The sequence below is a fragment of the Abramis brama genome, assembly GCF_963993115.1.
Source record: "Abramis brama genome assembly, chromosome: 21".
Taxonomy (NCBI): Eukaryota; Metazoa; Chordata; class Actinopteri; order Cypriniformes; family Leuciscidae; genus Abramis; species Abramis brama.
Window position 1 is genome coordinate 20547636 of NC_139983.1, and position 18744 is coordinate 20566379.

Below are 18744 nucleotides of genomic sequence, written 5' to 3' on the forward strand. Positions count from 1 at the left end.
GAAAACTTTGGGTAAATAAACAAAAGACTTAGAATAGACCTTTACTTAAAGACAACGTAGGCTACTTTTGACAATATACTGTACCATAAATACACACTAAAAAGTTAAATGTGTCTGGCAACATGCAGGTGAATTCTGTAGTGAATACGTTTTAAAATAGCAAAATAATAATAATAATAATAATTTAGAAACAAACGTTAAATATATATAATATTTAGCCTAAGTCTTATTTTTTCTAGATTTCTTATATAGGCTATAAACATAAATATCTCACTTGTATCAAATACATAATTTATTTGTAGATTATAAAAATTATATAAATCTTTAAAAAGAGTAATGGGCTGCTGGAAGATATTATTCTGTATCCTCTGCGTGACAGCCTTTACCCATTTGAGTTGTTCTCATTCATCCTTCCATCAAGCTTTGTGGGAAAGAGAACAAGTTTAGGTTAGATTAATATTTAATAGCAATTAATATTTAAGAGTGCTGAAAGGTTGAAAACTGTCTGAGGATCTTCACCAGCACTATCGCATTTTTGCACCCTACTGTAAGGTCCTTAAAATAGAATCAAAGATCTCTTTTATTGATGTTTATCCATCAGGACCGCTTTTCTTATTTACGAAGTTCCGTTATATGCAAAAACATGCATTATGTCCATTTAAAGCTGACTGAACCTCAGCTGTCCACAAATGCCCAGTGTACACCTCCTCTGCCCCATCCACTTGAGCACTTAACAGTTCAGAGATCTCTAAACTTGTATTCTGCTTTCAAAAATATTGAAAATATGTACATCTCATTTAAGTAGGACTTCTAATATTCTACAAACGTTGATGTCTGTATATGACCTGCTTGGTCATATAGGGTTATGGCCGTCTTGGAGAAGAACAGGAGGACAAATTCCTCTACCTTCTGGTGTGTTTGTGTTATTTTAACTCTTTTTCTGTTTTCTTTAACTTCCAGTTTGGACATTATCACATAGACACACAGGTATAAACCTCACTGAGCAGAATACTTGTGCTTTAACCTCTTCCATCCCTACATTATCTCTCTCCCTCTCTCTTTCTATCTTTCCCTCCCTCCCTCTTTTTCTCTCTCTTTCCCCCTTCTACTTCCCATTTGACATTAAATATTGTTCTATACCAATTTCTGTTAATTTACAAACCGATAGTCTGAATTCTATAATGATAAACTCTTTTGTGGTTAAAGTGGTTTAACAGTGCTGTTGATATTTAAAAGCTGCTTAGTTGTGGTGAAAGTAACTATGCAGATGTTGCTCCCTGGTCATCATTTAGCGCTGACAGCACTTGCTGTAAAATAACAAATGTTGGCATGGAACGGTTTTTTTTTTCCTTCATAGTGGTGCGTGTGAGTCCATGTGTGCGTGTTTGTTTCAGTGTGGAGTGCACTTCCCGTGTTTATGCTCAGTAGAGGAGAACTGTGCTCTGTGGCAAATCCACCACCATGCTCTTACATGAATTGATATCATGGACCTGATTTATCCTTCACTTCTTATTCCGATGCTGCCCCTCCATTTTCTGTTTGTTAGGACATTTACTCATCTCACATTTACCCTCTACAAGCATTAGCCATAGAAAGATAAAATGTTGTGTGTTTGTCACATGTGCAGTCAAAGTGAAAAATGTTGCCATTCATGTTATGTCTGAATGAGGCAAAGGACGTATTTTAGAATGAAAAAAAGTACTAGAGCTGATTGCATGTTTTATTTTATTTATATTTGACAATATATGAGTTCATTTTAGTTTTGAAATACTGTACAGTTGGGGTCAAAATCTGGAATTCAAAATTTAAGCTTGAAATACAGTTTTGTGATTTTTAAGAATGCTTTTATGAATTTTTATGAATGCTGTCTAAACCATTTCTATACTGTAAAAACATCTAAACTCAATATTTTGTTTCTTTTTTGCATACTTTTACTTACAAAAGTTAAGACAACTTTTTTAATTGTCATTTCAAATACATTGGACAAATCAATTGGATGAACACAGTACGTTAAGTTTACTAAAATAAAAAAAAAACGATTTTACAGTGCAAGTAATCAATAAAGCAAATTTGTGACACTGATCACATGAAATCCTTAATTTATTTAACCTTGTATGCAATGTAAATATATTGATAAAGACTGAAGAAAGTCATGAGACTGTTCACAGTCTTCATATTACAAAGGACAACGCTTTAAGTCAATTTCTTGCTTTTAAATACTGTAAGAGTCTTCACTGGCCCTCATTTGTACCTGACTAGATGTTTTTAATTCTCTTATATCGGATTACAAGTTGTATAGTGTTACCGTGAGCTTGCTCAAGCTTTGAGATACATTTGTTAAAAGTGCTACTGGCTTACTCAGCAGTGGCTAAACCACTACTGTCAGCTAATCAGCTTGATAGCCTGCTTAAGCTAGCCACTAACACACTAACATTGACAGACATCACAGGAAAGGTTAAAGCAAGGTTACAGAAATGAAACCCACTACAGAGGACCCTGGCACAGAGAGTTTTCCTTTCAACACAGACTTTTGGAAAATACACTCAAGACGTAAAAGTTGGCATATAATTGGGATTGACGGCGACAACCTTGAATAGCAGAAACTGTCTCTGCAAAGACTCCCGTAGTGCATTTGGACCATGAAAAGACATAAAAGAGACATAGCAGAGTGTTTGAAAGTTTTGTGAAGATACTGAGGGTTTCAAAATGTGTGTTTTAGCCACTTTCTCACAGTATTATGGGTATCAGATCATTTAATTCTGTTCAGCCAGAATTTTGGTTCTATATACACTGCCGTTCAAAAGTTTGGGGTAAGATTTAAAAAATGTTTTTGAAAGAAGTCTCTTATACTCTACAAGGCTGCATTTATTTAATCCAAGATACAGTAAAACAGTAATATTGTGAAATATTATTTCAATATAAAATAACTGTTTTCTATTTTAATATATTTTAAAATGTAATTTATTCCTGTGATGAATTTTGAGCATCATTACTCCAGTCTTCAGTGTCACATGATCCTTCGGAAATCATTCTAATATGATAATTTGGTGCTCAAGAAACATTTCTTAATATTATCAATGTTAAAAACGTGAAAATGTGCAAACCATGCTACATTTTCAGGATCATTTGATGAATAGAAAGTAAAAAACAGCATTTATTTGAAATATAAATCTTTTGTAGCATTTTGTAATGTGTTTACTGCTACTTTTGATCATTTTAATGTGTACTTGCTGAATAAAAGTATTAACCCCCCCACCCCCCAAAATAAAATCTTACTGAAACTTTTGAACAGTAGAATAAAACATAAGCTAGTTCATAACTGCACAGCCAAAATACACCCAGGAAAGGCACACTGTGTATGATAAAACACATCTGTTGATTTTGGTGAGACATAAGTATTTAAAAACTGATGTAACAGTGGAAGTTTAGGTCGAATATACAGGTGTGATCAAGCATACTGTATCTCATTTACTTGCTTATAAGTGTCTCAAACTAAATTCTTGAATATCTTTAAAAGTTTTAATGCTACAACCCTGCACACCTTGGCAAATTCACCAGCAATTAGATATTTCTTAGACTTGTACAAACCTATGTACTTTGACTTCCATTAATGACAGACAAGTCATCAATTATATTTGAACTCAATGTTTTTAGGCAGATCTTTTGCATTTTTTATGCACTATGGATCACAATATTCTGTGGGTTGTTTGTGGGCTGTTTGAGGCTGAGGCTACCATTTATGTTTCTTTCTGTTCACTTTAACAAGAAAAAAAGAAGAAAAAAAAAACCTAAGGCAGGGAACTGTATGTGGACAAGGGATCTCAGAAGGAAGATTTCGAGATAAACTTGTCATTGTATTTTGAATGGGGCTGTAGTATAATGTGGCAGTGTTTTATGTGCTAAGGCAACACGTACTGCTGTGCAAAACCATCTCAGGCACAGACCAATAAAATAAGGCTGAAATACTCAGTGTTGTCATAAACATGTCAGATCAGTGGCTTTCGGCTGCCGTGACACTGTCCACTCATCCTGCCTCATGTGACATTGGCTGACCCCTTGCTTTCTTACTGTTGACCTTGTGCCTGGTTCCTCTCACCTGCTTTCTCCCCATACCCTCCTGTGCTCTTTCCACAGACACAAATTTTGTGCTGGGGAATGCCCAGATCGTAGACTGGCCCATCGTTTACAGTAATGATGGCTTTTGTAAGCTGTCCGGCTACCACCGTGCTGAGGTCATGCAGAAAAGCAGCACTTGCAGGTATTAGACTTCACGCAGAGCTTAATGATGGTTTCATGTACTAGTTTTTATATCACAACATATTGATGATATTTTTGTCTATAAAAGAGAGGGAGGTAGAGACAGTTCGTCTATTGTCAATTTGAAGATTTACAGTATACATACAATCTACCATTTACAGTAGTATTGGATAACACATTGTACAAGATAGTAGAATAATGTTTGTAATTAAGTTTGCCTACAATACAACCAGTATATGAACAGTGCAATATTGTATTACAATATGCAATACAATACAGTACAGTATAGAGTACAACCCTACACCCTATGTGTGGAAATTGGGGAAGTAAGAGTGCAAAATAAATATTTTTCAGCAGAAAAGAAGAAAAATAACTTTCATACAGCAAGAATGCATTCAATTGTTCACAAGTGACAGTAAACACTGTTACAAAATATTTCTATTTCAAATAAATGCTGTTCTTTTGAAATGTCTATTCATCAAACAACCCTGAAAAAATGTATCACAGTTTCCACACAAAAAGTCATAATTAAATTGATAATATTAAGAAATATTTCTTGAGCACCAAATGATTTCCACCATATTAGAATGATTTGATGCTGAAAATTCAGCTTTGTCACCACAGAAATAAATTAAATTTTGAAATATATTGAAATACAAAAAAGTCATTTTAAATTGTACTACTATTTCACAATATTACTGTTTTTAATGTATTTTTGATCAAATAAATGCAGCCTTGGTGAGCATAACAGACTTCCTTTAAAACGGTTAAAAAATCTTACTGACTTGAATGGGGTAGAATAAGCACAGTCTAATAACATATAAATTAACCTGTAGGTATGCATTCTGTTACATGAGCCACAATTTTCTATGTTGCAGGTGCTAAATGTCAGAAATAGAATTGTATCTGTGAAATTGGCTGTCTTCTGGAGAGTTGTAGTTTAGTTATTGAGCCAGCAAGCTTTGAACTGACTTTTCCCTGATATGCCAAACACAAGACAAGCTCATTAGAGTCACAGTTTCAGATGCCTCAAAGAAAGACACAGTTGTAGAGTCTCTTGAACATATCATCCCTTCCTCTTTGCTTCTGTCATCACAGTAAAGCAAAGCTGAACTTGTTTTCAGTAAACCTTTGATTTTATCTGCCCATCATGATCAACAGATCAATTAAGCAACAGACTGACCCACCCATTAATTCACTTGTAAAATCTCTAGAGATCAAACATAAAACATTTTTTTTTTTAAAAAGAATGTTTGACCATTTACTCACTCTCAGGTTGTTCCAAACCCATGTCACTTTCTTTCTTCTGTGGAACACAAAATGAGACATTTAGTCCATCTGACCATATGCTGTCAACGATTCTCTCGTTTTGGCTTTAGAAGACTTGCAATAAATCACACAATTCATATGGACTATTATTATGGCACTTTTTGTCACTTTTGAGTTCACTATAATACTCAATACAAAATACCCCTGGTCACAGTTCAGTTCTATTTTAAGCAGCATGACTAATTCTGCTAAAGTTCTACTTTTGTGTTCCACAAAAGATACAAAGTCAACTACATTTGGAATAACACGAGTAAATGATACAATAGTTACACAACATTCTCAAAACCTGTATGAAAACTCTGATTGTGATTTGTATTTGTTTTCTCTTTCAGCTTCATGTACGGAGAGCTCACAGATAAGGACACGTCTGAAAAAGTTCGGCTGACTTTCGATAACTATGAGATGAACTCATTTGAGATCTTGATGTACAAGAAAAACCGTGAGCATTACGCACATACAGACCCGTACACGCACAAACAGAAGCACACACAACTGAGCTGTGAGAACTAGGAGCAGGGACACAGCAATTCTGGTGCATAAATTTGTGATGCTAATCTATTAATGAATATGCATAAAGGTGTAAAACAGAGCCAAGACAGTTTTTACTTCAATAGAATTTTTTTCTGACATGTTATCTGTCACACATTTACAGCATGTTTAAATGTACGCGGGTGTGTTTTTCCAGGAACGCCGGTATGGTTTTTTGTGAAAATAGCACCTATACGAAACGAACAGGAGAAGGTTGTGCTATTCCTGTGTACGTTTAGTGACATCACAGCATTCAAACAGCCAATCGAAGATGACTCCTCCAAAGGTACGTGTTGTTCATATGTATTTTGAGTGTGTATCAGTGTATTTGTGAGTGAATGTTAACCGTGTCATTTCTGTGTTCAGGCTGGGGGAAGTTTGCTCGTCTGACCAGGGCTCTGACCAGCAGTCGGGGGGTCCTGCAGCAACTGCAGCCCACCGTACATAAAGGAGAGAATGTACATAAGCACTCGCGCCTTGCAGAGGTACATCCGTATGTGCACATCAGACCGATACATTTCATTTTACACCTGTGAGTGATTCTGGTGTGTGTCAGCATGTGTTCGCATCCATCAGTGTAAAAGATCAAACTAACACTAGGACGTATTTCCTCTCACACTGTGTGCTTTCAGTACACACACTCCTACTGCAGATTAATCAGATATGTGGGGTGTTTTTGAATAGTTTACAAACCAGGGTCAAGAATTAACAACATTGGGGCCAAAATGCCACCAAATGTGAAGAAATAACAAAATTCTAGACCTAATTCTATTCTAGGCGGGGCTAATTATACTATTATCACATAAAAGCTGTCATGCAATGGAGATGCCAGATTATGGTGGTGGTAGACAATAAATATACAATTTAATATGAGCAATTTAAAATGACTATATAATCTGCCCCAGCCAATTATATTCAGTAAATAAGTAAAAGAAGAAAAGACTGGTGTATTGCATAGCCACTTGAATGAATGAATGAATGAATGAATGGATATGAAATATTGATTTGAATTTAAATGATTTTATTATCTTAAATATAGAGATTGCAGAGAGACTGAAAATGACCACAGCTGTGTAACATACTGTTACTGGTCAGAAGTATATGTTTGCCTTTGACAACAGTCATTATTCAAAAATATTTCACAGCTCAATACCATGATTGACCAATCAGAATTAAGTATTGTAGAGATCCATGTATTAATAAATTATAGCAGAAAAATTGAAATGGTTAAATTCATATTACCGGTAAGTAAATGTTAAAAATGTATTACAATTATTTAAATGGAATGATATAATATAATATATTGATTGAAATGCTTCATGTAACCAGACCTACATTTTACAGTTAAAAAAATCCACATTTTTATTCTACATTGTTTAATTTGAATGAAAGGAAGGTAACTGTACATTACATTTTTTACATAGTATGTTTCCATTTTTTCTTCAATAATATATAATCTTAACATTTATTCTAGCAAGGTTTAGTCAATTTTAGTCAGTGACAAGGCTTCATTGGTATCTGTTAAACAGAAGAGATGAGATGAGATGTTTTACAGGATGTGATTTTTCTTAGAGGCGAGTCTCCTGTACTGGGCATTACAGCCAAGACAGGTCATTCCTCTTCCTCTCCGCTCATATAAACGAGTCCACTGCCTCACTCTCTCTCTCTCTCATGCAGGTTCTCCAGCTGGGCTCAGATATCCTCCCCCAGTATAAACAAGAGACACCCAAGACCCCCCCTCACATCATCCTGCACTACTGTGCCTTTAAGACCACCTGGGACTGGGTCATCCTCATTCTCACCTTCTACACCGCCATCATGGTCCCCTACAATGTCTCGTTCAAAACCAAGCAGAACAACGTCACCTGGCTGGTTGTGGACAGCATTGTGGATGTGATCTTTCTGGTGGACATTGTACTAAATTTCCACACCACGTTTGTGGGCCCAGCCGGGGAAGTGATATCAGACCCGAAACTGATTCGCATGAATTACTTGAAAACCTGGTTTGTGATTGACCTGTTGTCCTGCCTGCCTTATGATGTCATCAATGCCTTTGAGAACGTGGATGAGGTCAGTACGACAAATTTATTTGCATATACACACACAAACATGAAAAAGGATTAATCAGTGATTGAATCAATATGCCTGTGTAATGAGTTATGGCATTGTTTTTGCTCTGGTTTTCCAGTATGCTGAAGTACTTGTTTCTCACAATGTTTAAAGCAAGAAGATATATATAGGAAGTGTTTAAATAAAGCAGCACACTGCAATAATTTCAGAGGCAGGAACATGTAGTTTATGTAAGATACTGTATGTCAGGTCAAGGAGTTTGCAAGTAAACTTAAAGAATATTTATCGGATATTACAAAAATAGTAAAGGTGAAATTCATCATTTTTGCTCTGTTAGCGCCACAGTGTAATTTAAAAAATAACTGTCTGCAAACTGGTTTCTCCCTCTTTCTGCCATTGGACAGACAACCAACTAACAATTATAGAGTGCTTCAAGGGTGACGTTTTTTTATAGGCCAACTTGGAAGTTAGCATCACCCTGATTCCCTGTACAAAAAGGAAATAAATTCCATTGGTTTTTGGAAGTTGCAAATGTTGCAAACTTTTGTGAATTTTGAAGTCTAAATACAATAGGCAGAGGTAAAAAGCAAAAGCTAAAGGATTACAATACAGTCGCATGAGTCAATAAGCGTCTAAAATTTTGCTGTGGGCTGGTCTGGAGGACGCTCAAACAAACACAGCAATTCATTGATAGCCCCAGTGTGGATGTTTTTTTTTGGGGGGGGTAAATCTGTCTATAAATAGCTTGTTTATAGTTGTCCCCATACTAAGTTGGGATGATATTATAAAATTAAGGGAAAAAAATATGAACATCAACTTTAAACTCATTATGCTAATTGTTTGTTTTGAGATGTCTTCAGACTCTGTGTAGCATCTGCTCTGTTTTTGATGTAGTCTACTTGCAGTTAAACAGTAAAACTGATCTCAGATCAGTGTCTTGGTCCACACACACACTGCCCAAGCCAACAGCCCAACAATTGAACTTTGACACAATATTGATATTCACTACAGATCCAAATAGGAAGTACATACAAGTAATTGCTTGTACCACATTTAATGTGTGTTACTCAGTTTTATAAACAACCCTTTTATTTCTTTAATAATAAGTCTTTAATTACATTTAAGATTTTGCTTAATATCTGTGGCCTTTATGCACAGAATTGCTGTGCTGATTTGATTAGCTGAATGGCTTTAAATGTGATAAAATGGGGCTGTGAGTACTACACACTGTATGGGTATCAGATATATCTGAATATTTAACAATAAACAAACACGCAATGGACAGGGGAAGTGGAGAACATTGTCCCGTGTGGGCCTGGTAATAGACATGAATAATGCCCCTTAGAAAGGAAAAACTGAAGAAAAGCATTGGGCAATCTTGCTGGCTCTCATTACAGAGAAAACCTATAACATTGATGTTACAACTCAATAATCTAGGGGAGATCTTAATAAGTTGCTACCTAGGGTCCACTTGTGTCCTTCGTTTTGATTTGAAATGCACCAAGGGAAATTACGGCAACAAATGAACAAAACTATATCCAAAAGTGTTTGTATGTAGGCACTCTTCTGAGATGAGACTCGCAACTCGCTTTTTTCCATATTTACCTCAAAACACCTCTATTAAACGTGTATATCTTGACAACTGGCAGTATAACAGCCCTGCAACATTAAACTAATCATTTGTCTGAGTACTTTGTATGAGGGATAGTATTTGAGCTTGTGATGGAGCAAATCTTTGGTGCTAATTAATATTGATCAGGGTGCGTGAGAGCGGAGCACACAAACCCTTTCATTGATCATGGGCTAAGAGTTCTTTTCCATGCTATCATATTTACACTTCGAATTTTTATTTAAAGCATATGAGTGCTTTTGAGTAGAAGGTAGATCTTTATTGGTGCGCCTCTCTCACTTTAATTCTCTATATGTCTCTCTCTTTCGCTCGCTGAATACGGTTGATGGTATGGTAAAGTTGGGGACTGGTGCGTGATTCGCTGTGGTGGTGAGGTTGGAGTCTGAGTACTAGGATGAAGCTTTTGCTCTCGATCAATCTCTGACCATATAACGATTTAAAGTGAGCTGTCTGTCTGCATTTAATTAAACTCACAATCAATTTCCGCAACTGCACAGAGGATGAGCGCAATCTTTCTGCCTAATGTTAACTGCCGTCACACCACACACCTGCATTCCACAGCATTCAACACCTAAAAATGAAAACTGTGATTTGATCAAAATATCATAACTGGACCTTCCGGTGAAAACAACAGACTTCTCTCTGGCAATGTATACCAGACCTCTTAAACGCAACTCACACTTACACACACAATCTAACTCAAGTTACAAATGAATATGATACCAGCACATTCACCCACTCAGACGCTCTTCCCTCCCACTTTCACTGTTGCACGCACACACACACGCAGGATCCGAGCTTTCATCTTGCCCCTGGGCATATGGCTTTTCAGAGGGGCTGTCAGCGCCAGTTTACCATGATCAGCTACATCAAGCTCATCAGATCTGTCTGCGCATGCTGCCGGGCTTTGAGCTCAGCAGAATCAGCCCAAAGAACAGAGCACTACCATAAATAACGGCATCCTTAGAGAGTTATGCAACACAAGGCGAATTAGATCCCAAGGTGACGAATTTCTGATGGAGAATAATGCACGCTGTCTGGTGTTTGCTTTCTGGCTGATTTGTATTGAAACAGCGGAGGAAACGGCTGGTAAACTAAAGTTCACACTGAGGTGAACCTTAACAGGCACTAATAGTATATGTTTTTAGTGCTGCTACAGGTAATGATAGAATTGAATATTTAGTTTTGTCTCACAAGCCTGGCTGTCATCCTCTTAAAATGCCTCAATGAGCAGCATTGTCTTCCAAGCTTGATCACTATTCTTCATTGAGTTATTATGAACAATATCAACGAGCTTTCCACCATAATTCTTTAATTAACATGCCCCCAAACTTGGAAAGTCAACTCCTGAAGAAAATCCACAGCTTCTTATTGGTAATTATGACATTGTGGCATTCATCTCATAAATACATCATTATTCCGACATAACCTAAAGGCAGCATTAGTGCATAATCATATGCTGAAATTACTTGGATGGGAAGTGTGCATCCATGTTTTTTTCAAACTAACACACACTATGGCATATTGTTATACATACACAAAACTGTGCACAATCTCATCAGCAAATGACATACTTTTAGTGAATAAAAGAATGCAAATTGGAATGCAACCAATGTTTCTTTTTCCCTTTTTCACAAACACAAGGACCAAGCATACTTGCACACACATCTCTCTGTTCCATCATCTGGTACAGGTGCATATTGTTATGGCCTACAGGGAGAGCTGTGTGGTTTTTAATAATCTAAATCCTCCTCAGGTGTTTCATTTCAAAACTTTTGTTTGCATAATTATCTTATGTTGCATAACCCTCATATGATTTCACAGATACATCTGTCATCGTTTCACTTTGCCTTTAATGCCTTAGCAGCGGAAGCTTGATTATTAATGTCTGCGATGCCTATGATCTCACTAACAGTCCAGGCTCAGCTTTTTCACTCTTGATTCAAAGCGCCATGCTTTTGTTTGCACTGACTGTTATTGTATTCTTCTGTTGACCATTATCACTTTCTTTTGTTTTTGTTTTTTCCTCCCTCCTCATCCCTCTTTCTTTTTGCATGTCCCTTGCACTGCCTGTGTTTGTTGTGGGCGAATGAAGAACTGGAATCATCGAGCTGTCACTCAAGTAGGCCTTTCATCTCAAAACTCAGCATTTGATTGATATGCTGTGCCCAAGGGCATCAATCAGACATTGATGTAAACCAAAAACAGTTTTAGAAGTTACCCTATTATTATTTCATGTTTCTAATCAAATCAGTCAAGAGAATTTTATTTTTCATATGAATTTTTGTCATTTAAACATTTGCTTGATGTGTATTAAACTGTATTGTCTGTGTGCATGTGTCTGTTTGTAACTCCGTGGATTTGTTGATTGGTATGTAAGGGAGTAATTCACTGATAGAAATAGAAATACTGATATTATTTATTGTTCAAAAACCCATTTGCTGGTATGATTTGCACTGGAACACAAATGGAGAATTTTTATACATTTTATAAACATATTTGCATGGCTCTTTTTCAGATAATACTTTATAGTGACCTCATTGGTTAAGCTCCAAAAAGCCAAAAAAGCACTATAAAAGTTGTCCATGCTTCTTGTGCACTATATTTCAGGTCATCGGAAGTCATTAAAAAAAAAATGTGCGAAGAACACACCAAATTACAAACAATTTGAGACCCAAATAACCATTTCACTGAAAGGAACTGGCTTAAAAGAATAATTTATTCACTGATCTGTTTCTTGAGTTCAACTAACTGATTCAGTGATTAATATTCAGCGGTTCTCAAGTTAAAGATTCATTGAGGGAAAGATTATCAATGAATAAAATGTTAAATTTCTGTCTGTAATTAATGCAAAGCTATTATATGGACTAAATTTTCTGAGCTTAACATATACTGTAGGTCCCTGACTATGAACTGTTGCTGTAAGCATAAAAACTGCATGAAAAGTTCTAAGAAAATACAGCATGTTTGGAAAGACATGAGTATAAGGAAATAATGTCAGAATTAACATTTTTGGGTGAACTAACACTTTAATAAAGAATTCATGCCCATTGACCTGAATTACAGTAGTATCACAAAGCAGCAGTCCAAATTCTATCCAAAATGTCCTTTTTCATTTTTGAGTACAGCAAACTGGCTAAAAAAGATAGTGCCTCATTTCTTTTTCAGTGTCTGTTCGTAGAGAACTGACAAAATCACTTGAAGTGATGCAATTTGTATTTGTAATATCTAACCAAGTAAATCCCTGGATAAAAAGATTTTAATTCCTGATCTGAAAAAGTCTTTGATTAAAAAATACACACATATACAAAGGCCAGAATTACAGGGTGATTTTGGCTTGAATGTTTAAGACAGACATTATATATATTTAATAGTTGTGGCCATTCCCCCACAGCAAGTCTCTACTTTTCAGCTTTAGTGCCCTTGTGTGTATAGTATTTAGTTTGATTGGTGTGAGGTGATCTTAAGTAAGCAGATTTATTCATGAACACACATTAATACTTCACACAGTTAAGGATTATAAAATATAAAGGAATAGTTCAGGCAAATATTAGTGCAACTAGTAGTGGTTCATTTCATGCTCTGTTCCTCAGAATAATGACTGCAGTAACTCTGGTGTCAAGAAATAAGAAGACAAAAATAGGAATAAGAGGGAAAAAGCATACTCTGACAACATAGAAGTACACTTTTTTTGGAAAAAAATAGTACACTTTGGTTATTTATGGATACATTCCAGCGTGTTTGTACAGATCTGAGGAGCTCTTTGTTCTGGCTGCTCAGGTTCTGTTTCAGCTCTCTGTGTTGTTGATTTCAGAAGGCTGGCTTGGCAGACGCCTGTACATATTTATAAATGCAGAGAATTTGTGCTAAGAGAGAGACAATGAACTTTATTTTGACTGAAGAAAAGAAAAGGAGTCTGTAGAATTGCTTTGGCCTTTCATGTTTATAATTTGATAGATGGATGGATGGATAAAAACACATTTAAACGATTATACTGTACATTTAATTTTCTCTATCTCTCTTTCTCTCCCTCAGGGTATCAGTAGTTTGTTTAGTTCACTGAAGGTGGTTCGGCTGTTGCGTCTGGGTCGGGTGGCTCGTAAACTAGATCACTACATTGAGTATGGAGCTGCTGTTTTGGTTTTGCTGGTTTGCGTGTTTGGATTGGCGGCCCATTGGCTGGCCTGCATCTGGTACAGCATTGGAGACTATGAAGTCATTGACGAGGATCGTAACACAATACGTACGGACAGTTGGCTTTATATGCTGGGTGACACCATTGGGTCACCCTACCGCTTCAACGCCAGTGCAGGAAGATGGGAAGGCGGACCAACAAAAGATTCTGTCTACATCACGTCTCTGTACTTCACCATGACCAGCCTGACCAGTATTGGCTTTGGAAACATTGCTCCAACCACAGATGGGGAGAAGATCTTTGCCGTGGCCATGATGATGATCGGATGTGAGTTGAAAAGCTTTATATACTCCCCATAAACACCTGAGTGAAAAATACAGTGTTCACAAGTCTATTCATCATATAATATGAGAACAAGGGATTGTGCTTGTCAGTATTAGGGATTTAGTTCTATGCACACACTTAGAGTGCGTTTTCAAAAAGCTTTGTTTTCATTAATATCTCAGTGTGGACGGAAGGCCAAAACGGAGAGAAACATATACGTTTTCAAACGAAAAGTGTGGACATGGCCTTAAATCTACCGTTCTATGTTGAGACAATTTAGGAATATTTGGCCACAGAGATCCGTATTTCTTGAAGAGATACTAGGAAATGTGAGTGACTCATTGTGTCACTGTGAAAACGTGTGTGAAAAGTACATACAAATACGCATTAGAACAACAATAATCCCATATGATTGTTTGCTCAGAAAGCAGCAATGTATGTTTACTCTGATCATTTCTCCTGAGGGAGTTTTACCATATAAATGACAGCGTACCGGCCATGTTAGCTGGTCATGTTTAATAGCACATATAATGAAACTGAATCATTTTCCTCTGAGTGGTGAATCACAGCTCAACGGCAGGATGATCTAAGAGAGCCCCGCCGTGGATGACCCTGTAGGCGTCGTCTCTAGATTCAACACTCCATTATTTCGCTCATCTGTCTTTGTTTGCTAACAGAACCAAATGAAAGGTAGCTGTCTCAGTCAGCAGAAACAGTCACAAATAAATCAAAACAGATTTGAATTGGTAATGTGAAACAAATCAGTTCACATTGGAACATATCAGGGCAACATGATGCAAAGATTTTTGACCCAAGTAACTAGCTAAAAAACATACAGTAGTGAAAATATAAAACCAGAAATAGCTAAATCAATAAGATGCATTGTTTAATTGTCCTACAAAGCTACTGTAACTTGGAATCTTGCAACAAAACGATGCTTTTAAAAAAAAGATACACAGACCATCAACACTTAACACTAAGGGTGTCTCATTCTCCAAATCCTCGATTCGATTACATTTTCGATTCTAAAGTCACGGTTCGATTCGATTCTCGATAAAAAAAAAAAAAAATTGAAAGCACAAGCTATGCCATTTTTAGACTTTTATGTAATATAATAATATCTGACCTTTGTTCGCAATGTACCACACACTACATTGTCAAATTTAAATCGTTTATTAACAACATAATGTAACAATAAGTTATAAGTTAAGTTATACCACTGAATAAGGTTGCATGTCCGCGGCTATAAATACTCCTAGCGCGCTTGTAATTGCCTTTGCACGTGTTGAGTTACTTGGAAGTTTTATTCCAAATGACGGGAGAGTAGTTTGTGTTACAGTTGTCGGTTTATCAGATAAATCTATGTTTTTGTGGTGCCTGCGGAGATGCCCTGCCATGTTAGTCGTGCTGCCGGTGGAATAATGTGGTATACGTACATAGCAGAGCTTGCAAACTGTGTTTTTTTGTCTTCAACACGAACGTTGTCAACATAACTCACTGGAAATCCAAAATACTTCCACACCGGCGACTTCAGTGAAAGAGGAGGTTCAAGTTCTGTCGACGGGTCTCCTGCGTCTGCAGTTGCCATGCTATCTTTTGGCTGGTTGTTGTAGCTGTTAGGTTGACTCGCAGCACTTCAACACGTGTTTTTTTTCGCTCGGCAAGCCGAGCTGACGTGACATGGGGGCGTGGCAGCATCGACGATTCCATTTTTTGATTCGATAATCGAGATTGAGCATTAATTTCGATCGAAATCGTGACACCCTTACTTAACACATAAACCTCAATAACGGTCAATTACGTTGGCAACAAACAGCATTTAGTAAAAATAAAAGCACTGAACATCACAGCACAACAGTGATGACAACAACAACGCCAGTGAAATAAAACCAGCTGAACAGTAAAACAATAACCAGTAAATAAATAGTAAATAGCCCCAAAGTTCAATATAAAAGTGTTTGTCCAGCTGACTCTCCATTAATTTGCTGGGTCAGCATCTAACATAACTAGGTTCGGGAACTAAATAGAAAGAGGTGGGATCTAGAATTTGTGTACAAATTTAAATAATCAAAAGATATTTAAACCAATAAACAAAACATTATAATGTAGGACGAGGCTGTTTTTATTACATGAAAGGAAAAATACCTATTCTACATTGATTTGGATATTTAATTGTCCATGCTCATTTCTCCTTTAGATTACTTTTGCCATCATCTAATTTTGTAGTTAATCTTTAAAAACAATAATAATCAAATAACACAGTTAAATGTAATCTTTTGCAAACCTCAAAATGAATCCCATTTTCATAATGTTTTCATACTGTTACTTTACCATTTTTCACTACTTTTCATACATAATATTATATGTTGAGATTCACTTTATAGTTTTAGCATTTAAAAATAACTGATTTAAGTCTTTAGTGTTTCATTTTTTTTTTTATTTAGACAAAATAGTATGGCATTTTATTCATTCATATTGGCCTGAATTTCTGTATCAGTGTATTTCTATTCTGGGAAAATTATTGTAAAATGTTAATGATTAATCACTGGACATCTCTGTACAATAATGTGATATGAACCCATATCACGTAATTACACATAAAGGAAATAAAAAATTACATATTAAATGTAAGTATATGAAGGAATGAAGGCTGCAGGCATTTCTTCTGAGCTTAAGTATCAGTTCACGTTGCATTACATAATAGCCTATATGTCATGTTTTATGCTCATTTAACAACAGCTAATGAAAATGTTCAACTGGCATCACATAGCAGTCTGTTCTCAAACGCTTCAAGGTGAAGTAAACTTACAGGCTTTTGTTCCACAAGCGCATTTCAGATTTCTGAAGCCTGCTGATGTTTCATCATGTTTATAGTGACGGCGCCGAGAGTAAACACTTGATTGGAACATCGTTTTGCATCATTCTCAAGGGCTTTATTCCACAGTCTAGAGAAGTTGTGAGAGAAATGAGTCTCTTCTTTTGAAACAAAAACAGAAGTGCAGATGCTGATTTCATGGGTTGCTCAGGGAACAGGGCTGGCAGCAGGTGCTGGAATGCCTGTTTTGTTGCCATGGCAACCCCTGGCTTGGGGCACTAGTTTAATGACCGATTGAAAATGTAAATCTGACTGAAACAGACTAACAGGTAGAGACATACATGCCTGGCTTGTTTTCTTCATATATAGTGTTTTGAAGATCGCCTGTGCATGTGCTGATGTACACGTGAGATGGTGAAAACCATGAAGCAGCTTTCATCTTTCTCCTGCAGGAGTTTTTGTCAGCTAATGACTTCATACATATTAGATATGCGTTCATAAGGCGTGCATTGGCAAATTCATCTCAACACTGTTAAGTATTTGTGTTTTGCCATGTTTGATCGATTGCTTAACTTTCTCTCTTTATTTTCAGATTAATTTGCGCAAGAGCACCAGGCATTAATGTTCCTCACGTGTTTTTAGACTGCATGTGCACATGTTGTGATGTCACAAAAGTGTGAAGGCTTATGAATATTGATTAGGTTATGCACAAATCCTTGAACATGATGTTTTAATGTTTTGATAAATAGTCTGTGATGTACAGTATCAGGTCTTTCTCAGACGGTTTGATAAAGTCTAAAATGAACAGAACGTGTCAGCCAGAAATGGAAAGCTAAAATGAACCTGGATGGCTTATCTGTTCTTTATTGCCTAAGTGAATGTGAGCCTGTTTTCCAGTAGATTTGGTGCTTAATCAATTTAACTTGGCCAAATTCCCCAGCATCCTAACCTTTCAACTAACAATGATACGGATTTACAGTGTTTGCAAATGTGAAACGGAAAGAGCTCAGTCTCACCCTGCCGTCACATGGCCCTTTGTAGGCAATGATGCAAGTTCAATTGGAAGCAGAGATGTCGAGATATTAAATATTCTGTCACATGTTCCTGTAATAGAGTCACAGCCACAGGGAATCTTTTGACAAGGACCCGTTTCATCGGATCAGATACACTTTCTTCCCCTCTTCAACTCTTTCTTTCTTTCTCTCTGTCTGTTACCACTCGCTCATTCGCAGAAATAATCAAAGAAAAAACACAATAGATAAAGAGGACAAACATAAGGGCTTTTCACACTGAGCTTTCAAATACCGCTTTTAACCCTGGGTAAAGGACGCTATGTTAGAATGTTACAACTAAATGCTTAGCAACCAACAACCAATAGCGTGCCTCATATTCACTTGCTTTGGACAGTCACAGAAACAGCGCATTGTATAAACAGTAGTTTCAGCGTTCGAGGGGAAAAATGTCAAATAGTGACTGAAAACGTTTCATTCCGACCTTTATAGTCTGAAAAGTCCATTCAGATAATAAAGACTTCACAGTACAGTCGGCATTCTCGGCAATGTATAATATGAAAATGCTAGAGCCTTATGTAAACATATCACATGCAGCGTTTGTCCAATCAGTGACAATGACACAGCAAATATGCAATTAAGGACG

General features: G+C 36.6%; 1 protein-coding gene across 1 annotated transcript in view; it reads left to right on the top strand.

Moving 5' to 3' along the window:
* kcnh1a (potassium voltage-gated channel, subfamily H (eag-related), member 1a) overlaps window positions 1-18744 on the top strand; it is a gene marked incomplete at its 5' end in the record, with an annotated part of 54196 nt that overhangs the window by 159 nt on the left and 35293 nt on the right. Inside the window, 6 exons of the mRNA XM_084096663.1 lie at window positions 4135-4258; window positions 5919-6025; window positions 6272-6400; window positions 6481-6599; window positions 7792-8184; window positions 13850-14276. Coding sequence (XP_083952789.1) covers window positions 4135-4258; window positions 5919-6025; window positions 6272-6400; window positions 6481-6599; window positions 7792-8184; window positions 13850-14276 — 1299 coding nt within the window. The remainder of the gene's footprint in view (window positions 1-4134; window positions 4259-5918; window positions 6026-6271; window positions 6401-6480; window positions 6600-7791; window positions 8185-13849; window positions 14277-18744) is intronic.